We start from the raw sequence: 25,106 nt of genomic DNA, 5'->3' as shown, positions 1-25,106 counted from the left end.
GACTGCCCACTTCTCCATTTGCCTAGTTGCCAGATGACTTCACACATACTGGCTGCTTTGATTGATGAGTTTTCCCTTTCTAGCCAGTGTAAAGTCCCCTGGAACCGTGGGAATGACCATAGATAGACCAGTGCCCCTCTGTTGACCCCAGGACTAGAGGTACACCCATCCATGGACTTCATTGGCTATGGTCGGTGCCCATCACAGGCTTCAATTTCCCACATCTGCAGTCCGAGTTATCATTCTCACTGTCGGACCCCTGTCCTTGGGCTGCATACACCCCACTCCATTTTCTCATTTTACAAAGCATTAAATGATGTTGGACGCCGCCGCCCCCCCCCCCCAACCAGGTGTCCTCTGGCTATGCACATTCTGGCTTTCACCTTTCCAGCTTGACGAAGAATTGGGTGACTTGCGCCAATTGCTGATCACTTGATCTTGGGGATGCCTGAGATTGTAGTCTTGGATCACATTTTTTTTCCTATTTTATTTCTCTCTGCTGCAGTCACAGGAAAAAAGGCTTCCAACCCTATCAGTCCTACCTACCCCCTGGGATGGCTTCTGCAAACTCTCAAACCTCTCAGCTTAAGGCTTACTGAATGATCTCTAAGTTTGTCTACCTCAGCTTTAAGAAATGGCCTAAAGGGGTTGGGGATTTAGCTCAGTGGTAGAGCGCTTACCTAGAAAGCGCAAGGCCCTGGGTTCGGTCCTCAGCTCTTGGGGGGAAAATAAATAAAAATAAAAATAAATAAATAAATAAATAACAAACAAAAATGGCCCAAATATCCCTTAGATAACAATAAGAAATGGCCACCTAATAACTCCTTAGACCCTGATATTTTACAGGAATTATCTAACTTCTGCCAGTGAATAGGAAAATGGAAGGAGTTGCCTTATAGTCAAGCTTTTTTCTATCTAACCTCTAGACCTTCCCTTCTCAATTCTCTCCTGCCCAAGTGCTCCTAGCTATGCAACCTGAACCTGAGGAATCTTTGTCTACTGCTCTGAACTCTGCAAATGAACCTCTGCCTATCTGTCCTCCCGCTCCTGCTTGAGCATCTGCCCTTTCAGCTCCTCCTCTAGTCCTCCCCTCCTCTCCAGTATAGGCCTCTCCAATCACTCAACTCTTGCTCCAATCTTTACACCTCCTATCACTCATTCTCATACTACTAAGGGATCTGACTCCAGCCATGCCAACATGCTAACCATTTTCTCTTTGCGAGAGGTAGCTGGGGTGGATGGATTGGTTAAGGTCTATGTCCCTTTCACCCTCGCAGAACTTTCTCAGATAGAAAAAAAATGGGTTCCTATACTTTTAATTCTGCTTCCTTTATTAAACTATTCCAATATATTACCCAATTTTATAGTCTCATTTTTTATGATGTATATATGATACTTGCTAATTACCTACTTCTTGAGGAGTGCACACAAGTATGGGAGCAGGTTAGGCCACATGCAGATGAGGTTCATCAAACCAATGCTGCCCACCCACCGGAGCTGAGGCAGTTCTCGATCAGGACCCACATTGGGATTATAATACCCCGGGGGGCTCTCTAGCTAGGGATAGGTTTATAACCTGCCTCCTGACAGGTCTTCATAAGGCTGCCCTCAAATCAGTTAACTATGAAAAGCTAAAAAATGTAATTCAAGATAAGAACAAAAATCTGTCCCATTTCTTAGAACGCCTTACAAAGACTCTCCTTCAATATACTAGCCTAGATCATGAGAGCCTAGAGGGCAGATAGCTCCTTATGACCTACTTTCTCTCGCAGTTTCCCCAACATCAGGGCTAAACTTAAGTGTCTGGAGAGGGGTCCTCTGACTCAACAGGCAGAAGTTTTAGTGGTGGCATTTAAGGTGTACCATGGGAGAGATGAGAAAGCCTGTAAACAGAATTGCCAAATTTGGGTACATGCTATCTGACTGGCTTCTCAAAGGAGATCCAGGTCCCTGTTTTACATGTGGTAGAAGGGCCACTGGGCTCATGCATGCCATGCCCCGTGTGGGCCACCAACTGGGCCTTGTCCAAAGTGCCACCAAGAGGGACACTGGTCAGCTGACTGTTTCCGTGCACCTCGTGATTTCAGTATTCAAATGAATACCCCCTCTAGCCGATCTCCTAGGCATGGCCATGGGTGAGGATTGAAGGTACCCTGTTCCCGGACTGACCATAACCATCTCTCACAGGGAACCCAGGGTAGCCATTACAGTATCAGGGTGATCCATTTCCTTCCTTTTGGACACTGGAACCACTTACTCAGTCCTGAGGGAGTTTTGGGGTCCCACCTCTCCTCGTCTCCCTATTGTCAAGGCAGAGGGACAGCCTTACCTACCTCATCAGACCCCACCACTTAATTGTATTTTCAGGGGTATCCCTCTCATCCACACATTTTTAGTTGTGCCAACCTGCCCTGTGCCCCTAACAGGAAAAGATTTTCCAGCTAAGGTAGGAACTTTTATTTCATTTGCTCCCTCCATTTGCCTCACTCCAGACTCAGCAGTGCCCCTCCTTCTCCTCTTAACCATCCAGCCTATAAGCTCTAACACTTCATTTCCCATGCCAGCCTCTCAAGTGGACCCCAAAGTCTAGGACACCCAAAATCCTTCTATTGTTAGGCACCATCCCCCCATTATTATCCAGTTGCAGGACCCTACCAGATACATTACACAAGCTTAGTACCCTCTCTCACTCCAGAGTTTTAGAGGACTTAAGCCTATCATTTACGACCTCAGGAAAAAGCTGCTCTGCCCAACCTCTTTGCCTTTTAACACCCCCATACTTGCAGTTAAGAAGTCTAATGGAATCTACTGCCTGGTTCCAGACCTCTGGCTTATCAATTCTACAGTGGTCCCTCTTCATCCTGTGGTACCTAACCCTTATACACTTCTTTCCACTACCCCTTCAGGAACCTCTCACTTCTTAGTTCTAGACCTCAAGGATGCCTTATTTTCTATTCCTCTCAGTTCTCAAGTCTCAAAATGCCTTTGCTTTCACCTAGACTAACCCTGACACTCATCTGTCTATGCAGTTGACCTGGACTATCATGCCACAGGGATTCAGGGACAGTAAACACCTATTTGGTCAGGTCCTAGCCTCTGACCTGCTCTCTCTGTCCCTCCCTGGCTCTAAACTAATACAGTATGTAGATGACATTCTACTCTGCTGCTCATCATTACAACTTAACCAAACTAACACCTCTGCTCTCCTAAATTTCTTATCCAGCTGGAGTTATAGGGTCTCGCCTTCCAAAGTTCAGCTGTCCACACTTCATGTCACTTATTTAGGTCTAACCATTACTCCAACCCACATGGCTATCACCATAGAAAGAAATCAAGTCTCTTGCAGTACCCTCTACTAAACAAGAGATTCTGTCCTTTCTGGAAATAGCTGGCTTCTTACGGTCTTGGGTTCCATCTTTTTCTCTCCTTGTTCATCCCTTATATGAGGCAGCTCTGGGCTCACTGCATAAACCCCTCTTTTACCCCATTACTAAACCCTTCTAGAAGCTCCAACAAGCTCTCCTCCAGGTCCCAGCACTTCGCCTCCCAGACCTAACTTGTCCTTTCTCCCTTTATATAACAGAAAGTGAGGGGTATGCCCTTAGACACCTAGGGTATTGGCTGGGACCCTCCTTTGCACCTGTAGCATATCTGTCAAAGAAACTAGATCTTACCCACTCAGGGATGGGCACCTTGCATTCATGCTTTAGCAGCTGCTGAGCTCGTTATTCAGGAATCAAAGAAGCTAAACTTTGGGTCACCCACCACTGTCTTCTCTCACCATAAACTGTCCCATCTCTTAACTTATAAAGGCTTACAGGTTATTTTTTTTTTTACCTCCTTCCCAAGTTATTTCTCTCCAGGTGGCATTACTGGAAGATGTCATACTTACTTTCCTGTCTTGCCCACCCCTTAATATTTCAAGCCTCCTTCCTCAACCTAACACTGACTATTCTCCATCTCATTCCAGCACTGAAACCTTAGAAGAACTATTACCCTATTCTTCACATATACAGGAGGACACGTTGCCTCAGGCCACTTATACCTGATATACAGATGGCAGCTCCTTTTTACATGAGGGGACCCATAAAGCAGGCTATGCAATAGTGTCAAATACTGGGGTGGTAGAAGCACAGGCATTACCCGCACACACTACTAACCAACAGGCTGAGCTGATAACTCTCACCCGTGCCTTCCAATTGGCTCAGGGGCAATCCTTAAATGTTTATACAGACTCCAAATATGCTTTCCATATCCTCCCGTCCCATGCTGCTATTTGGAAAGAGCATGGGCTCCATACAGCAAAGGGAGGATTCATGTCTAACTCAGGCCAAATAATGGCCATGCTAAAATCCTCTCATCTTCCCAAGGCTACAGGAATTATCCACTGCTAGTCTCATCAGACCAACAGCTCCATCATCTCTAAGGGAAATCACTGGGTTGACCAGGTAGCCAGGACAGTGGCCCTCCAGGGCCAAGTCTCACTCACTCACCATAGGGAATCCATACAGTGCAGCCCACACCCTCAAAGGTAACTCGTGACACAAGTAAATTCTGTCTTACGTATAGTCTTGCTCTGTTTCAATTTGTAAAAGCCCACTTGCAGCCCACCTCTGAGGACTTACAATACTTAAGAACTATTACTGCCTCTTGTGAAATTTGCCAACAGTCAGATCCTAACACCAAATACCACAGCCAACCTTTTCCCACCCACCAGGCTAGAGGTTTCCTTCCACGGACTGATGGGCAGCTCGATTTTACCTATAAACCCACTGTCAGGTGAATTAAATATTTCTTCGTGATGGTGGAATCATTTTCGAACTGTGTGGAGGCATATCTGGTTTCTAATAAGCAGGTTCAGACAGTTGCAGATCTCCTTCTCCGGGAAATTATTCCCTTGTTTGGAATTCCTGCCTCTCTCCAGTCTGATAATTGTCTGGAGTTCACCTCCCAGATTTCCCAGATACTAGCTAAGGCTCTTAATATTCCTTGGCATTTTCATATTCCTTACCATCCTCAGTCCTCAGGGAAGGTGGAGTGCACCAACCGGTCTTTAAAATCCATCCTTACTAAGATGTCACAGGAACTTCACCTAGACTAGGTAACATTATTTCTTCTAGTTCTTTTTAGGCTCTGGGCCCTTCACAACTGGCCCCTCTCAATCTCCCCATTTGAACCGACATATGGGAGACTGGCTCTAACACCAGGCATCCTATCCAAGTCTTCACCCCTCCCAGATGACCTCTTAACCCCCTTACTCTGTCATCTTTGTTCTCTCCTATGGAATTTCGCTGATCATTCCTTACCCCAGCCATGTGACAGTCCTTGCCCACTCCAAATCCACATTGGAGATCAGGTCCTTCTTTCTACTCTAGGCCAGTGGCCCTCACCCCTTTCCCCTAAATGGCAGGGACCCTTCAAGGTAATTCTTGTAACCCCCACAGCTGCTAAGCTCAAGGGCTTCCCACACTGGATTTACTTGTCCCATCTGAAGTCTTTTATCTCACTTTCAACCCAGAAGAATTCCTCCTCATACACAGTGACACACACAGAGCCTTGTTCTCTCAAGTTCCAGAGGACACCAGGATCCACTGCCTTGTCACCAATTCCAGAAGAATGAGGTTTCACCCTACAAGCTTTTCCTTCCTGGTTCCCTCTCCTAATTAATCATTCAGCTAATTGTTACAAGACCACCATAGAGCTGGAGGCCAAGGACCATCAAGTGTACCCAGGCAGTAAGAAACAATAACAGTCCAAGGGTATTTACACCCCCAGACCCAAAGGGTCTGGACTCTGCAAAAAAACAGACTTTAATATAACAATCTATTCCTGTTAAATGCCCTTAGCAATTGATCACCTCTGTCTCCTGGATGCTAAACTAATAAAAGAAACAAGTGCCTTAAAATTTGTCTCAGATAAGGCTTATCTCAAGTAAAAATTAAAAGCAAATTCCAAGCCCATCTTTAACACTAACCAATAAAATTTTGACAACAGAGTACTAAACATTATAATATCATGGCTACCAGCTCAAGATTTTAAATTCCCTGTGGCTGCTTCTTAATATGTTTAAAAATGCTTCCAAGCTACAGAGCCACCTTGAATCCACCTGTACAGGTCAGGTCCACTCAAGATAAGTATAACTCAAACTTTCCTGGTCCTGGGACCCCCTTCCTTCACCCTGGGACCCCTTCGGGAGCCCCCTCAAGGCAACTTTTTTCTAAAGTTCCTCTTCTGCCTCACCAGCCACCTTGTCAGACCGAAACAACCACAGAGCCTTAAGCAGTGGAAGATGATGGATGATTCCCAAAGCAGTAGAGGACAATCTACTACCTCAGGAAATCCAGCTACCTCAAAAGCCTCCTTCTCTACCCCCAAGAGTTAACCGACACCCACCGAGTCAGCTGGAAGCAGTTTTGGGAGATAGGACCTCCCCATTCCTGTTCACCCACCAATTTTTACAAGAACAAAAGAGTCTGGGATTATAGAATTCCTAGTCACTCCCCCATGACTACGCATGTGCTGGCAAGACGCTTAGTCATTCCGGGGCCTTACATCCTACATAACCCGTGCCCTGGATGGTCACATAATTTGCATGCAGCGTGATCATATAATCTATGCACATGTGTGGCGTAGCTACACAAGCCCATATGCACATGCATGGGGGAATCCATAAAGTGGATCCCACACACCCATCCCCCCATCTTCCTGCACAATTTTACAATAGGCCTAAGCACATCACTTCCATCGCCCTTCTTCTAATAAACTATTATAATGGGTTTTGTTGTGCCTTGTGGCTTTTCTAGCATGGTAAACAGTGCCACATCATAAATAACAGCGACCCCTTTGGGGATTTGAATGACCCCAAGACCACTGGAAAATACAGATAATTACATTATAATTTATAACAATAGCAAAATTACAGTTATGAAATACCTACAAAACTAATTTTATGATTGAGTGTCACCACAACATGAGGAACTGTATTAAAGAGTCATAGCATTAGGAAGGTTGAGAACCACTGCTCTACATGTTTAAATGTCCATTATTCCCTTAAATTTTTGCAAAGTTTTATTTGCCAAGGTTTCCTTTCTATGTTTATATTACTTAAAGTTTTTAAATATGAAATACGATTCCCAATTTTATATTTATCTAGCCACCTATTTTTATCTTGTTTTGTATGTGGTGTTAGCCATGCTGGGCAAGCAGTTACCAGAGATCTATGCCCCTTGATTAACTATTTTAAAAATACATTTGCACATACCAAGACTAGAAACTCACAATTATATCATTTATGTCTCTTATCAGTATTTCTAAGTTTCACCTTAAACCTGCCATTCAAGCATGCACTTATACCCTTGCCAAGGCAAACCACATATCTAAAGAAAGATCATAGTTTTACTGGAATAATAATAGAGAGGAGGAAAAACACCACAACCCATATGCCTCAAGAAGGAAAATGATACCTGAGTCAAGAGAAGGAATATTGTAAAATGAATAAATGCAAACAAAAAGATGCCATGACGTAGAGGGGTAAACCACATAATGTGAAGAAAAAATCCATTAAGTCAATGCCTAAGAAATAGTCAAGAAGAAATATAAAACCAAGAAGAGAAGAGGAATACAATGTCAAAAAGAGGAGAGTGGGTATGATGAGTCACTTGGAATCTCCCAATGCAATTCTGACAGCTGGAAACAGAAGCCAATACAATGAGTAAGAGCATAAAGAAGACATTAATCTCCAAGAGCTACAACAGGAAAGGAATGCAGAAGAACAATTAATTCAGGGGAGACATAATCAAAAGGAAGTATTTAAAATAAAGACCTGAATATTTTTCATGAAAAACCCAGTGGAATTAGACTGAATAACCAAGAGATGAGGAAAAGGAACAGAAAAACGAAGTGTGGAAAATGGAATGAGAAAAATTAAAGCAATAGCTCTATAAAGAGCAGGACTTCTTCTTCCTGAGAAAGGACAGATAAGAGACAGATAGCCTCAAAAAAGCAAGAAGGAAAGCTCACATCCAGTAGTCTTTATGTTCAAATGCTTCCAAAATTGCTGCAAGCCACAAGAATATATTATAGAGATTCAGCTGTATATAATAAAGCTGTACCTAGACAGGTCAAGGAACCTTTTCTAGAGGGAAGCCATTTATTGGTGTTATTCAGCTTTTTACATATCAGCTGTCTTCTGCTATGAATTTTTTGTGCACTCATATACTACTAGGCCATATGGCAAACAGCATAAGCTTCTCAGACCTACTGCTGATCTATTAGGTAACCCCCCTACAGAGCCTAAGAGACAGGTGGACTGTAGATGCATAGCTTTGTTTCTTGTGCAAATGAAGCTCAGATCATCCTTTTCCTTCAGGCCTAGTGGCATTCCAGAGCTATTGATTCAAGACAAGAGTTTTTTGCATTACCAGGTGCAGTAAAAACTGGTCTGGGCAGAGTCACATAGCCAGAGAGAAGAGAAAAAGGCAGCGTTTCTGTAGATGGTAAGAAAGACTGGCTCACACCAAGGAGTAAGGAGTAAGGAAAAGTTCTGCAGGTTGTAGGTGGATTTGAATCAAGTCAGGGGAGGAGAAGAGGAAGGAAAGATGGAAGATGGAGGAACTGAAGATGAGGATGAGGTCAAGAGCATAAGAGCTTATCTATTACTAGAGCTATGAGAGGACAGAAAGAGAATGGACAGAGAAGAACTGAGTGTGAGGATGGACTTAAGCTGTATAGATAGAATTTTGTCTTCAAGAAATAAAGTAAATGGATGAAAGAGCATGGTGTACATAGATTCTTTTCCCTCAGATAACCCCACACTGGATGTAGCATCTTTCCCAGTACTCTGGGAAGGATTTTCTCAGGGCAGGCCCCTGGGAAAATTTCAATACAAAATAATCATATTTAATTATAAAATGAAGTTTGAGGTTCAAATTAGAAAGGACATAAAAACAGGCTGCTTCTTACAAATAACAGAGAAATCCCATCCCAATGACACATTCTTAAAAAAGAAAAGCAATCTGCAGGGGAGAACCATGATTTTCTGTTTGGTAGCTTTAAACAAGAGACTCTTAGGTCAAAATGTTGGAGACCACATTCGAGCTCTCTTGTGTACTTGATGGATGGCCTTAGTGAAGTTATTTTATTTGTTCACCTAGAAACTGAAAATGGTGAGGATTAAGTGAGAAAAATCTATGAAAAGAAATGAAGGACAAACCAAGCAGACAGGAGCACATGTAACGTTATGCACTGTTATATACTGTAAGTTACTATTAGTGAAATTCTTACAATTTTCAAATTCAATCTCTAAATATAACAAGTGTATTAAATTATCAATATGTCCCTCTTAAGAGGGAACAAAATGGCAGAAGCAGAAGTACAAATCAAAGCCTACATTAGCAATTATTAAGTTAATCATACAAATCCTCAAAGAAAAAGTACTTTAGTTCAGCAAATATAATTCATTTAACAGATATAAAATGAAGGTCACATATATTTCTAACAATACTGTCTAGCAACACTTGTTGTGTGATATTTTGTTTGTGTTCTGACAAATAAAGCTTGTCTAGAGATCAGAGGGCAGAGCTAGCCACTAGTTAACCATAGAGGCCAGGCAGTGGGAGGCTCATGCCTTTAATCACAACACTTGGGAGGTGGAGACAGGAATATAAGGCTGGTGGAGACACGATCTCGGTCCCCTTTCAGTCTGAGGATTCATAGAGGTAAGAAGTCTCTAGTGGCTGCTGCTTTGCTTCTCTGACCTTTCAGCTTTCACCCTAATATCTGACTCCTGATTTTTATTAATAAGACTAATTAGGGTCACGTTTCACTTATAGACAAATATGATATCCCATTTTAAGCAGAAAGGCTTTAGACTTACAATCCAATTGCTCAGCACAGAAAGTGGACAGATGATCAGTGTTGTTCTTGTCCTCTCTCCAGTGTCATATTTCTTTGAGCCCTCTACCACAGATACTCCTAAAAGAACAAGGTGTTGATAGACTTTACCTGCTTTTTTAAATACTGAGTTATCCATCTCAATATGGTCCTAACAATCATCTATGAAGACAGAAATCCAGAAGAATTAAAAAACAGGAAACTGGCTCTGGGAGGTGCTGTGGGATGTTCTGTATGGCAAATGTGTTGCTGATTAGTCAATAAATAAAACACTGATTGGCCATTGGCTAGGCAGGAAGTGTAGGCGGGACAAGGAGGAGAATAAAGCTGGGAAGTGGAAGGCTGAGTCAGAGAGACACTGCCAGCCGCCATGATGAGAAACAGCATGTGAAGATGCCGGTAAGCCACGAGCCACGTGGCAAGGTATAGATTAATGGAAATGGATTAATTTAAGCTGTAAGAACAGTTAGCAAGAAGCCTGCCATGGCCACACAGTTTGTAACCAATATAAGTCTCTGTGTTTACTTGGTTGGGTTTGAGTGGCTGTGGGACTGGCAGGTGAGAGAGATTTGTCCTGACTGTGGGCCAGGCAGGAAAACTCTAGCTACAGGGAGGTGGTGGTGCTTGCCTTTAATCCCAGCACTTGGATGGAAGAGGCTGGTGGATCTCTGTGAGTTTGAGGCCAGCCTGGTCTACAGAGGGAGTTCCAGGATATCCAAGGCTACACAGAGAAACCCCCTTACAAAAGAAAATAAAACATTAAAAAAAAGAGATGGACTGTTTCCAGTCTCTCTCACTTCATAAAACCAAAAATTAAATAGTGATTATTTATCAAGAAGAATCAGAGGGCTGTAACTAGACACTTGGAGCAGTCTTTCCTCTTCAGTTAAACTTTTCCAGAAACACCCTCATAGACACAACCAGGAGAGTGTTTCTATGGTGATTTTAACCCCAATCAAACTGACAAAGAAGATTAACAATTCAATCTCTTGTCAACTTAAAACACAAGCACATCACTTTAAGTCATAACATTCCACCCTGGCCCCCAAACTTTCATGTTCATCTCAAAATGCAAAATGTATTTAGTTCATTTCTAAAATTCCTCACACACTTTTTGAATAGACCCAGTACTGTTCAATAGTTCAAGGTTATTCTGAAACTCAGGGCAATTTCTTAACTGTGAGCCCCTATATCCTTCCTCATAAACATCCTAAGGTTGTAGCACCTCCAACATCTTGGAGCTTCCACTATATATAAGGCGATACCTTCCCAGTTTGTACAATGTTCTTCCACACTTCCCTGCAGGAAGTTTGACCCTGCCACACACTTTCTATCCACAGCAGCTTTTTGAAATCTTGACCCAAGCCTCCATGAACCTTGCTTCATGCATTTTTGCATGCCTACAAAATCAGTACCATATGGACAATACTTCCAAGTTCTGTAGACAGCTCAAAATGTAGCCCAAAGCTACAACCACTTCTGTATATCTTTACGGCTAACCCTGAGAAAATATTACTCTATGTGGCAACTGTGGAGCAGAGAATGCCTTCAGTGGCATTCTGTGTCTTGGCTATCTCCTTTTAAATTCATCTGCCTTGTTACAAACTAGAGCGTTCAATGCGTAAGGTCTTGCCTCTGTGTACTCCTATCCCAGTGCAGCTGCAAGATTTTTCTTTAATGTTGTTAATCTCTGTAACCATTATAGTCACTCTTTCCATATCTCCCCTGTCCTGAACTATAAATTCTCATCCCTTCCTTGCCAAGCTGTACATTTGTCTTACCTTTCTGCCCAACTTGCAGTTTTCTCTGTCAACCTGGGTAAAAGCAGTGAGAAGTAACCATAACACAGCCTAAATGCTATCCTGTCTTGAAATTCCTATGCCAAACAACCAGGCAATCAATGCTTTTTAATTTAGCCCCACTCAAATGGTTAAGACATGGACAGAATGAAGTCAGGTTCTTTACCAGAATAAAACACAAAATGCCACTAGCCCAGTTCCTAAGAAAGTCCTTTGAAACCTGATAAGCCAGTTCCCACTATTCTCACTTCTCTTAGAATTCTGATCTTCCAAATACCCACCAAAATGGCCCATTAGTCTCTTGTCTAAAGCGTGTCTATAGCCTACAGCTTCAAAATCTTTCACATTGTTCCTGCAAACCAGTGCTATACTGTGGTGATATTTTATTTGTGCTCTAACAAATAAAGCTTGCCTGGGGATCAGAGGAAAAAGCCAGCCACTATATTAAACATAGAGGTCAGGCAGTGGTACCACATGCCTTTAATGTTAGCATTCAGGAGGAAGAGCTTCATCAGGATCTCTGTGAGTTCCAAGCCACACTGGGAACAGAGCCAGGTGTAGTGGCACACACCTTTAATCCCAGAACTAATTAACCATAGAGGAATGGAGGTGTGTACAAACAGGAAGTGATAGAGCTGGGCAGAAAGAGGAAGTGATATAGCTGAGTGGAAAGAGGAAGTAAGATGAAGGGCACAGAAAGGTACATAGGCATGAGTATACAGGAAGTAGCTCTCTCTTGGGCTAAGGATTTCCTAGCAGTAAGAACTTGTGGCTGGCTTGTTCTATCCCTTTGATCTTTCAGCTTTCACCCCAATATCTGGCTCCAGGTTTTTTATTAATAAGACCATTTAGTAATTTGTGCTACACTAATGCTTACAAACCAGTCAAGTTAAACACAGCAATAACACCATTCCTCAGTACCAATTTTCTGTTAGTTGTTGTGACAAAATACCCCACAAAAGTAAATAAAAGATATATTTTGGCCTCCAAATTGAGAATATATTGCCCATTATGGAGGGGAAGTCATAGCAGCAAAAGCATGAGGCAGCTGGTCACACTACATCCACAGTCAGGAAGTACAGAAAAATGTTGATGCTCAGTTCATTTTCTCCTTATTAAGTCCAGGAGCAACCCATGGAATGGGACTGCCTACATTCAGGGTGGATTTTTCCCTCTCTAATTAAATCTTTCTAGATTTAATTTTAATTATGTGTGTGTATATAATGTGTGTGTGTGTGTGTGTGTGTGTGTGTGTGTGTGTGTGTGTGTGCCTAAAGATGTCAGAAGTAGCTGGATCCCATTTGTGAGCTACCCAACATAGGTGCTGGAAATTGAATTTGGGTCCTCTGGAAGAGTAGTATGTGCTCTTAACCCTTATGCCATCCAGGTTCAAAATAAATTTTTTTACTAATTAATTTATTTATTTTACATACAGACCCTAGCCTCCCTCCCTCCTCTTCTCCCACTCCCTCTCCCCACTTCCCCTCTGCCTTCCCCTCAATCTACCCCTCCTCCATATTCGCTCAGAAAGTGGCAGGCCTCCTCTGGGCATCAGCAAAACAGGGCACATCAAGCTACCATAAGACCAAGCACCTTCTCCTGTATTCAGGCTGGGCAAGGCAATCCAGCATGAAGAATAGGTTTCCAAGAGCCAGCCAAAAGCATTAGGGAGAACCCTGCTCCCATTGTCAGGAATCTCACAAGTAGACCAAGCTACACAACTGTCACATCTATGCAGAGAGCCTAGATTGGTCCCATGCAGGCTACCTGGTTGTCGGTTCAGATTCTCTGAGTTCCCATAAGCCAGGCTAACTGTTTCTGTGGGTTTTCATCTGATGTCCCTGATTACCCCCTGGCTCCTATAAATCCCCACTTCCTCTCCTCAGCAGGATTCCCCAAACTCCTCCCATTGTTTGGCCATGGGTCTCTGAATCTGCCTCCATCAGGCACTGGATGAAGGCTCTCTGATAACAACCTAGGTAGTCACCAATCCTGTTCAGGCTATGCTGCCAGGAGCCTTAGCTGGGGCCATCCTTGTAGACTCATGGAAGTTTCTCTTCCATCATGCTTCTACCCGACTCCATAAAGCACCCTTCCCCAGTCATCTTTTTCAGCACTCTCCTCTTTCTCCCACCTCCCCCAACCCAATCCCTGAAGTTTCCATGCCCACCCACCCCCAGTCCAACCAGCAGATCTCTATTTCCCCTTCCCTGGGAGAACCATATGTCCCCCTTGGGCCCTCCTTGTTACCTAGCCTCTCTAGGCAAAATATATCATTTTTAAACAGACTACATTCAAGTCTGCTTTTATGCCATTACACTGTTTTATCTTCTTTGTATCATTTAACATCTAAAGTCTTTTACTTATGTATTGCATCACTTATGACTGCTGAATAAGCCATGGAAATAAGATCTTGTGCTGTACATGGAAACCAAGGTACAGAGAAACAATTCTCTCAGACATCTAATCTTAATTCTATCTTTTTCCATCCTATTCATAAGCAAGATTGTTTTTCTATGTACAAAATAAAAATTATAAAAAAGATCATTGACATTCTTAAGTGAAAAGCAAATTCTAATAACACTAAAAATTAGATCTTTATTTACATTTATGCAAGTTAAGCTTTAAACCAATCATAAATGACTCCATTCCTTTACTAGAACAGAACAGGAGGGGAAAGAGGAAAACTAGACTTACTGACCCTTTTTCAATATTTTCTTCTTTGTTACAAGGGCAGATGAAGTAAGTGCATGAGCAAATTTTGTATCTTCTTTAACCTTAGATGATCCTGATAAGAAAAATCACAGAATATAAAAATTTCTTACTCTGCCTTCTTAGGCACTTTCTATATTCTGCAACTTGACATATTACTTTAATTAAATAAAAATAGTATTTGGTAAATAGCAAGCCATTTATGACACTAAGCATATCCCTATAGCTCAAATGATGTAATCACATCCCAGCTGTTACTTCTCTTAAAAGAAAAAGCAGGAGCAGACAAATGCAAAGAGATTCAGCTCTCAGGAAAAAAAGCTGTACCAGTATGAAGCTGCTAAATTTCATATCGGTGTAACGGTGATAAGCTGTTTTCCAAATGTAATACAATTTCTCAGTTAATGAGAAAGACAATATGATTTGAATAGGAAAATAAAGCATATTTCAAAGATGAAATAAATGGTATACATTGTTTTCTATGTGCATAATGTGAATACTGCCAAGAAGGCACTCCAAACCTGTTCATTAAGCTTGTGTGTGTGTGTGTGTGTGTGTGTGTGTGTGTGTGTGTGTGTATGTATGTATGTATGTGTTTGCACAAGCACACCAGCACTTGCATATGTGTGTGTACATGCTTGTACGCACTTATGTAAAAAATAAAAAGTTTTATTCAATTTATTTTGTAAGTAGTAGAAAACAACTGTTTTGTTTAAAGTTGGTTTAAATATTATCCATTAAGATTGAAATTGAAATTATTCGTTGAATTTGCATAATTTAATTTAACACATAGTAAGTTCATGAAAAGTTCAAATGCAGGAAAAAGTTCAAAAGCAGCCAAATTTTATACTATTGCTAAAGATCTTTCAAGCTAACAAGATGTCAATTAATGATTGTTTTATTTTAAAAATATTTACATGAAGGTTATGTAAGTACTGAGATGTAATATACACCTACCTTTTACTCTACTTTTAGTATCTGACTGTGCATTTTTCAGCTTGTCTAAAATAAAAAAAAATAATAAACAATGGACACACTAGGAGATTAGACTATATAACAGTATCAAAACAAGTCATATTATCTTTTATTTTCTGTGGAAGTTCACTAGTTTCAATTTCCTCTGAATCACTGCTTTCAATGTACTGAACAGCAAATTTTCTTCTAAAATTGAAAGATTCAAAATAAAATGTAATAAAGCAATATGTTTAATAAATGCAATACAGAAGTTGTTTAACTCCTATTTGCTTTTTAAAAAATTTTACAGCCGGGCGGTGGTGGCGTACGCCTTTAATCCCAGCACTCGGGAGGCAGAGCCAGGCGGATCTCTGTGAGTGTGAGGCCAGCCTGGGCTACCAAGTGAGTTCCAGGAAAGGCGCAAAGCTACACAGAGAAACCCTGTCTCGAAAAGAAAAAAAAGAAAATCCAAAAAACTCTCTTATTTGCCAAGAAAATATCAAATATGCTAAAAAGCTTCTTTTTTTTTAATGACCAGACAGCTTCATTTGTAAAATATAGTACCACTAAGATTACATTTGAAAAGTCATTCACAGAGTTCAATGTTCAGTCATTCAACTAAAACATGTAACATTAGAACCAAAAATTGGCAATGTGGAAGATAGCAGAATGACAACTACATGCGGATTGCTAAATTCACAAGGAAGTAAACCAGGGACTGTGAGAGCCACTGTCCTTGGAGGGGAGTGATGACAGGAAAACACTAGCTTTAGTAGCAAAGAAATACCGAATAAACAGAACAGGAATGTCCAGAGCTGATTCAAAGCACTCAAGTCCCAAATGGGGCATGCTCTCTTCCCCAAAGAGGGCTGAGAACAACTAGGGAGGATGAGGATCTCAGCTTAGGACAAACAGAGCTTCAGATAGTCCTACTCTCAGTACAAGATAATTTATAGGGCAGAAAAAGAAGGGAGGGAGGGCTGACATCTGTACAGCCAATTTGTACAACATCTGTGCAAATCTTCAGAGTCAGGGTGGAATCCAAAGACAAAACAAACAAACAAACAAAAAAAGCCACAGGAAGTACATTAATGCCAGCCACATCACTGAGAAGATTTACAGTTCCAGCAGACAGTAATTTGGGGGCACATATTCCACATTCATATCTTTCAGTATTTGGCTGGAGCAGAGGTAACACGTCATTTAAAAAGACATATGCTTTGTTAGCAGCTTGGTGGAAGTACATGCAGAGCTCCTCTTTGCATCATCCAGGACAAGTGTCAGGGGACTATTTTGAGTCCTGGAATGCAAAACAGTTCTAACAGGGGTGGTGGTGGTGGGTGGGAGCTCTGACCAGAAGCACACAGTGTTCTTAAGTAGTAGCAATAAGGTCTGAACCATGGACTAGAGTAAGACTCACTGGTTCTTCAGAAGTAGGGCATGAAGTAGCAAGAACTTAAAAGTTAACTAGAGCTGGGCAGTGGTGGAACGTGCCTTTAATCCCAGCACTTGGGAGGCAGAGCCAGGTGGATCTCGTCTACAGAGCTAGATCCAGGACAGGCACCAAAACTACACAGAAAAACCCTGTCTCAAAAAACCAAAAACAAAAAAGTTAACTAGGGCACCTGACACTGCAAACCTTGCTGACATCCCTTTCTAGTGTCTACAGACTGACAGACATTTCTATAGTTACAATGCCCACAAAGTACAACCTCTGGAAGTAAGGCAAACAAAATAAAGATCAACCAACACAGGAAGTTTAGTATCACAAAGCTTCTCCTATCACCAGAAAACACCAACCCAAAGTGAGAAGAAAACATATAACAGTGTAGAGATAATATGATACCTGCACTCCTGCAAGTGTTGGCTCAGACATCTTCTGTACCTACACTGAGGTATGTGACCACATAGAGAAAATCACCTGTATACACACAAGTGACCACACTGAGATAGTCTGTACCTGCATGTAGTAAGTGACTGTAAATAGTTTGCAAATGAACATATATAAATAGCTTCAGAGAGATGGGTAGAGATTCATTGGGTCTGCACTAGCTCTGTCAACAGTCAGTCATATTGGAGAGGAGTTCATGGGGCCCTATTCCTCCCTGCTGTATTAGTAGATACTGATAGATTTTGAGAGGGAAAGTATCTTGATCAAAAGCCCTTGGCTGGGAAGCTCAAAAGCCCTAAGGTAGAACCTACTATTGTTTTGATAGATGGTCATGTTGTCAAATTACCTTCTAAATATGTTTACACCTATAGACTTGGGCTGCTCTTAATCTCAGTGAGAGAAGTTTCTTTTTGCAGTGAACAGTAGTCAATGCAGACATTCACAATTGATTAAAGTGCTGAAAATAAGAGATTAAGTGCTCAGCCCTAAGTGAGACATCTCTGTCATCCCTTATTCTCTAATAAGGGGCATGGAATATTGGCGAAGAGGAGGCAAAAAACAATGTATGAGCTGGTAGATGGAGAGGAACAAAGCTATCAAATTCATGAACTCACTACAACTGTGGTTACCTGAACACAGTAAGGACAGTTAAAATCCTGACACAGATTGAGGTTTTCTCCAGGCCCCACCCCTTCCTGAGGAGCTAATGGAAGCTGATAGTTGCTAGAAGAAAGAGAACAATTCTTTTTTGAGTGTGGCTACTGTTAGGTTTTCCATCCTCCAGTAGATGGTCCCATACCCATGAATCTATGGGCAGCACTAACTAGACTTAGTGGTTTATCAAAAAAAGAAGAGGAGGAGGAAGGAGGGGGAGAGGAAGAGGAAGGGGAAAAGAGCAGGAGGAAGGACAAATTGAGCAGGGAATTCAATTCCCCCAAGGAATAAATAGGGGGCATGTATGATGATATTTCACTGCATGCATGTATGAAATTCTCAAGAATAAAGAAATTAAAAAAAAAACAAAGAAAAATACTAAACAAATAAATGCTGATGGGAATGCTGCTTTGAGAATGTAAACTGGTGTGGCCACTGTAGAAGCCATAACAGGTCATCAAAAAGCTAAAAATAGAACTACTGCATGGCCCAGTTATACCACTCTTATACCCCAAAGACTGTGAGTTAACACACTATGGAGATACATGCACATCAGTACTTACTATTGCATTATTCACAGCAGCTAAAAAAATTGCATCTAGCATAAATGTACCATCAACAGCCAAATGAGTAAAAATGGCATGCTACATCTACACAATAGTGTTAGCCATAAAGAAAAGTGAATCATGAAAAGAAAATGGATGGAATAAGCCAGACTCAGAAAGGTAAATAAATTTTGTGGATCTTAGATTGAACAAAGATATATAAAGCCATATATACTCAAAATTCTCCATACATATTTATAAAACAGCAAAGCAAAGGGGATACTGGAAGAAAGAAATTAGAGGAAGGTAAGAAAAAAAAACAGAGAAAGAAGAGAAAGATGGACAAGCTATGGAGGATGAATATGGTCAAAGTACCTAATATTGAAAAATATTGTCTTTATGAAGCCTACCATTTGTACAATATACACCAATTAAAGAAAATCTTGATAGGGCCTTTGAAAATGGAGTTATAAGAGGATAAAAACCCTACTGTTATCAAAGAAAAGGGAAAATATAGTTACTGTCTTTTGAATGAACTGGCTGTCTCTTGTTGTAAACTTCTTGTGTAATAACAGCTATGATTCTCCCCATTTACCGTGCATTTCCATGTTACATGTACATGCATTCTCATGAATGCATCTCAATCTTATGGGCACACATAATTGTGAATAGTCTAGAAGATGGTTTCTTATTTAACTCTACAATTTTTTTTTTTTTTTTTGGTTTTTCGAGACAGGGTTTCTCTGTGTAACTTTGCGCCTTTTCCTGGAACTCACTTGGTAGCCCAGGCTGGCCTCGAACTCACAGAGATCCACCTGGCTCTGCCTCCCGAGTGCTGGGATTAAAGGCGTGCGCCACCACCGCCCGGCTAACTCTACAATTTTTAAGAATAGAGACATACTAAAATGTGCTTCATACTAGATCTATTGTATATTGTAGGCACTTAGAGGTCTTGTTCTCCATCCTTAGCCACTGACAAGATAAATATTGAACAGACAAAATGTCTTCATAGAACTTTCACAGAGTGGAATTGCAGGTGACTGGCCTTCTTAGATCAAAATGCTTCAGAAGAATTATAGTGAACCAGAAGTGATAGTGCAGGTGTCTGGCCTTGGTATATCTTAGTGCTTCAAGAGATCAATAGCACCTATGTTGCCCTAAGCTTCCTCCATTAGCACCTCCCCATTCTGATTCAAATAACAATTAACACTTTGTATTTATTTCTGCACCAGTTTTTAATGCAAGATTTTAGGCTCAGTAGACTAATTATATGTAGGTCCTGATATTCAGGTAACTAACAGAAAAAGGCTATTAACTGACTAACTGTATCTGGATATTATTAATCACATAAAATAGTATACATATTCTTTGCCTTAAATCTCTCATTGGTTTAATTTCTTTCCTTGTAACCTTTGTAGCTATCCCTTTAAGAGATAGCCAGTACTTTTTACAATCTACAGCCATTGTCAATCACCAATTAAGCTGACCAAGTCTTTGCCAAGTATGACACTTATCAGAATGCTTGTCTCTGAGAGTTTACTTTGTAGTTTTTACTAACAAGTTGTTAATGAATGGATGGAGATTGTGTGTGTGTGTGTGTGTGTGTGTGTGTGTGTGTGTGTGTGTGTTCATATTCTTAGTGAAACAAAGAAGGGAAGAAGATGGAAAAGACCTAGATAGATATGAGAGAACAGCAAGAAGAGAACTGATGGAGAAGAACAAAGATGAGGACTGAGATAGAAAGAACTAGATAGACATGAAGAGAACAATAGAAGGGACTGAGAACAGGAGGGACTGAGAGGAGCTAAGAGAACAGAAAAGAAACTGTATAGATATAGAATTGACTTAGAAGAATAAGGTGAATGGACTAACGAACTCAGTGTGCTTAGATTCACTGAATATCCCTCAAACTAGAATCCTTAGCCACTTGTAGCATCTGTTCTGGACCCTGATAGAAATCTCCTCAAGGAGGAAATTCATTATATAATTACTGCATAAATTGTAAGTAAGAATGATGGGCTTTGGAATTAGACTACCAAGATTCAAATCTTCATTCTACTAGTAACTTGCTATGACTTTATGCGAATCACCAAACTATGTCTGTTTCCTCACTTGGAAAATGGAAATAAAATATAACTGACTATATAGCATAAATGTGACTGTATACAAAAGACCTAAAAATACTACCATTCTGAAGAATAAGCATGTCTGTATTGGCTATAGTACATACACTGGCTGCTGTTGTACACATTTTCCTTGTTATATATTAATTTCCTTTCATCTGATCTATTCTACCTAACAGTGCTATATTACACAGGCTTATGACTAGTTCAGTTTTAAGATTTGGCATTTACATAAGAAGGAAATCAGGCTAGATTCTGGGATTAAGAGCACTAGCTCCTCTTCCAGAAGACCTGGGTTCAATTGCCCACACCCACATGGCAGCTTGCAGTGATGTGTAACTTCTGTTTCAAGAGATCCGATGCCCTCTTCTGGCTTCCTTGAGCACTAGGCAGGCACCCATGTGGCACACAGACATACATACAGGCAAGCACTTATACACATAAAAAAAATAATAATAAAATGAAAAAATTTCTAAATAAAAAACAAAAACTAGTAAGTAATGATTCTGAGTTCAGTTCAAGAGGAGATTAATGACGGAATCATCAACTAGACCGTATTTTGTGACTGGTGCTGAGGAATTGCTAGTGGAGATTTAGACACAAGATCACATCCATGTACACTGATGGGAGACCATACTATATAACAAAAGCCTGGTACCTATACCTAGTTGAAAGGGTAAATGAAGCTTATAAAGTTAACAGATTCAAGGTAAGATAAAACGAGAATAATATCTTTTATGCAAACTCTCTCTACATTCTAGTCTGTGTTAACTCTCCACAATTTTCTGAAAAGAGCAAAGAACGCTGTGTTAAGTCTTCCAAACACATCCTTCAATTTTATCCCCCAAAATCCAAAGGAAAAATCTCAATGTCTCATTAAGAAAATCTAGGTTAAAAAAAAAAGGAAAGTGGAAGTGATTATTAAAAATAAATAAACCATTTATTGTATAGATTAATATTACTTTCACTTTTGAAATGAAGAATAGGAAAGACTGGCAGCATGATTTAAGAATAAATTATTTTTTATAGAGCAATATTACTTTTTACTTTTAAAGTAAGAACACTATACTGTCATTGTGATTTAGTAATCTACAATTAGAAATGTATTTGAAGTAACCTATAACTGAAATATAGTTCTCATTTCTTTCTCTTACAAGAAGGCAGAGAAAACAAACATGCCATGGAGCTAAACCTAAACACTTTACCTTTTAGGGCAGAAGCTAGACAATTCTGACATGGGATACTTATTCTTCTCCTGAATATCTGAAACACCAGGTTCTTCACTACGTCTGGATGGCTTTATTTCAAAGAAACACACAAAATTATCAAAATGTCTTACAATAACACCATCTCTCTGAAAGGCTTAATATTTTTCCATAACTAACCTTGAACTTTAATAACTTCACTTTCATGCCCTCTGGAACTCTTTCTGCATTTCTCCTAAACTAGTATTTTCCCACTGGGATATACCTTCAGTTTTTTATGACCCAAATGAAAGGTCTTTTTCCCACAGTCACCACCCAACTCAGAGGCTGAATTTATTTCCGTATCACAAAAACAAACGAACAAACAAAAAACAAAAACAACACAATACACTCAGGGAAGGAGGACAGACAGACAGACACTAATAGATCCTAATAAAATGCTAAATATACATTTGTATTTCCAAACATTAGCTGTCACTTAGCAACCTTCCTTATCACTGTTTAGTCCTCCCAGGCTCTGCAATATACCACTGCAAAGTCATTTTCTTCCCAGAGAACTTCACTAATTTGCAATGAAATTTTGATGCCATTACGTATTATAAGTTAATTTTCTTACCTCTCCCCCACCACCCACTTGCTTATGTATTCCTTCTTCAACCTTAAGAATGCTAACATATAATTATTCTTGAGTTCTCATTTTTTCCCACAACACACTGTATATACAATGAAGTTCTAAAACAAAACATTATTTTTTCTTTAAATTGTTCTTTGAAGAAATTTTTCTCTCAATTAAAAACACTTTCCCCAACTTTTCTAACTGGTATACTAATAACCAATCAATTATTTTGACAAAGCTTTTCTGATTACGAATCCTCACAAGGTTCTTTAGAAAAAGAGATCCTAAATTTTTATATTACAAAACTCAAAATAGAATTATAATAGGTGAGAAAATATCCATAAAGTGGTCGGACCATATTCACAACTACAACTCACTTGCACTTAGTCCATCTGCCTCTTTGTCAGTATTACTCCCTCCGAGTTTACCAGTCTCCTCCTTGTATTCCTATGTAAAAAGGCATTTTCTTCAATGGGATACCAGTTTTAAATGATGTTAAGATGAATTTTGTATTATATCGCTTTACTTTACATAATGAAGATTACTTATAAATGCTAACAGATAGATCACCATTTTAAAAATGGTTAAAAGGAGGTAAAAAAGCAAAAAAGAATATACAAATTGATTTAAATTTTTTCATTAGTATCTCAAAAATGAAAATTATGAGAAACTTCACTCCTACTGATTAATGTTTATGGAGCCGGAAGGTCTATGTACATTAGCAGAGTAGGAAAGGAATCATGAGTATTGTCTAGTTTTAAGCCCTGCAACCTACAATAATGACACACTTGCAAGATATACTAGTACAATGATAATACAAATGTTATTAGAGTAACCAAACACGTTTTAATATTGGATTTAAGGCCCATTCCATGAGAGAGAACCCATACCTGGCATTGCTAAAGTAGCCCAGAACCTGAGACTAGATAGGTCATGGGCCTAGGGGAAAGCCTACTGCTATTATTCTGCTAAATGAACATAGGGATAAAACAACTCCTAATGACATATTGCTATACCCATAGATCAGTGCATTGCTCAATTCTCATCAGAGAGAAGTTTCTTCTTGCAGTAGAGAGTAATAAAGAGATACAACGTGATTGATTTTGAAGGACGCGGCTCTAAATGGGATGTCCTTATCAAACTTTTCCCCTCAAGGCTGAGGATCTATGTGGTAGAATAGGCAGAACAACTTTAAGAGCCAAATGACTCCAAGGAAACAGCATTTTCCAGACACAACAGGACTGACGTACATTATGAACTCAGAGACTGTGACATCACACACAAGACCTACACACATTCAAGCCAGACAAAATCCCAGCATAGGGGAAGAGAAAATAGACACAAAGTCCCACCCCTAAACAACAAGTGATTTGCAATTCATACCTGTTGGGAAAGAGAAAATGAGTTTTCTCCAATGAAGTGAGACACTAGATATATAAACCACACTGCAGGACAGGCCCCATGATCAGAAATAGGTGGCTAACACAAAATGGACTCCATGTTTTTTATTTGCTTTTATCAGTGCTTTGTTTAAGTATCCTTTTCTTTTTAGGTTTTTTTTTTTTTGGCACCACCCCCATGCTGACCCCCTTTTTTATGTTTTTGTTTTGTTTTGAGAGAAAGAATATGAAATTGGGTGGGAAGGGAGGTGGGAATATCTTGTATAAAAATTTTTTAATCCAATAAATACAAAAAATAAAACACTTTCCTAGTTAGTTTTCTAATTATACATATTAACATTTCCTTAAAATATGAGGAAAAGCAACGAATATAATCTCCCACTATACTAAAAAAAAAAAATGAAAACTAGTTGGTCTTAATCTTTCCAAATGAAAACAAACACACAAAAAATCTCTTAAAATATAAATGTCACTGTGGAAAAAAAAATCATGAGATTTATACTAGAATAAAAAGCTCCCACACTAAATTTTCAAACCAAGATTCTCTATTCAGTAAATAATGGAGCTACTATTACCATACTCTCTTTTCTGGAATTCCCAAAGCTAACAAGATAAAGCAGTAGTATTTATAGAAAAAAAATTGAGATACTAAAGTCCCAGTAAAAGTAAAAATTAAAAAAAAAATTCAATAATAAGCTCTAAGGAGAAGTAGTGTACATGGAAAGTAAAATACAGAAAGCATCTTTGCACTGTTTTCTAAATCAGACTTTTAGGATTTTTAGGTAAGAATAGTTTACTTCTAATTTCTCTTTTGCCTACCATCCCCACCCCCCGCCAGCAACAATGAGCTCTCAGCTGCTGTTCTACTGCCATACCTGCCTGCTTACTACCATGATCCCCACCATGATAATAATGGACAACCCTCTGAATCTGTAAGTGACCCAATTAATTATTTGTTTGTTTGTTCGTTTGTTTTGTAAATTACCTTGGTCATGGTGCTCTTCACAGCAATAGAATTAAGACAAATATGATACTTATACTTTGTTTATTTGTGTCTTCTGGGTTTTTTTTTTTTTTTATCTTTTTGGATTTTCTTTTTTTTTTTTTTTAATTTATTTTGCAATACAATTCAGTTCTACATATCAGCCACGGATTCCCTTGTTCTCCCCCCTCCCGTCCCCCTCACCTTCCCCCCAACTCTCCCCCCATTCCCATCTCCTCCAGGGCAAAGCCTTCCCCACAGACTGAGGTCAACCTGGTAGACTCAGTCCAGGTAGGTCTAGTCCCCTCCTCCCAGGCCGAGCCAAACAATCCTG

The 25,106-nt window shown here is 40.0% G+C and overlaps 1 protein-coding gene across 1 annotated transcript in view; it reads right to left on the bottom strand.

Annotated features, from left to right (window-relative positions):
• The window catches only part of Hltf (helicase like transcription factor), a 105,197-nt gene that overhangs the window by 62,274 nt on the left and 17,817 nt on the right, over window positions 1-25,106 (bottom strand). Inside the window, 6 exon segments of the mRNA XM_052732099.1 lie at window positions 9,875-9,972; window positions 14,392-14,478; window positions 15,360-15,404; window positions 15,472-15,563; window positions 21,775-21,858; window positions 22,764-22,837. Of these exon segments, the coding sequence (XP_052588059.1) occupies window positions 9,875-9,972; window positions 14,392-14,478; window positions 15,360-15,404; window positions 15,472-15,563; window positions 21,775-21,858; window positions 22,764-22,837 (480 nt within the window).

The sequence above is a fragment of the Peromyscus californicus genome, unplaced genomic scaffold (genome assembly GCF_007827085.1).
Source record: "Peromyscus californicus insignis strain IS unplaced genomic scaffold, ASM782708v3 Scaffold_9__1_contigs__length_137607984, whole genome shotgun sequence".
Taxonomy (NCBI): Eukaryota; Metazoa; Chordata; class Mammalia; order Rodentia; family Cricetidae; genus Peromyscus; species Peromyscus californicus.
Note: the sequence above shows the minus strand (reverse complement) of the source record. Positions and strands in the feature narration are given on the sequence as shown.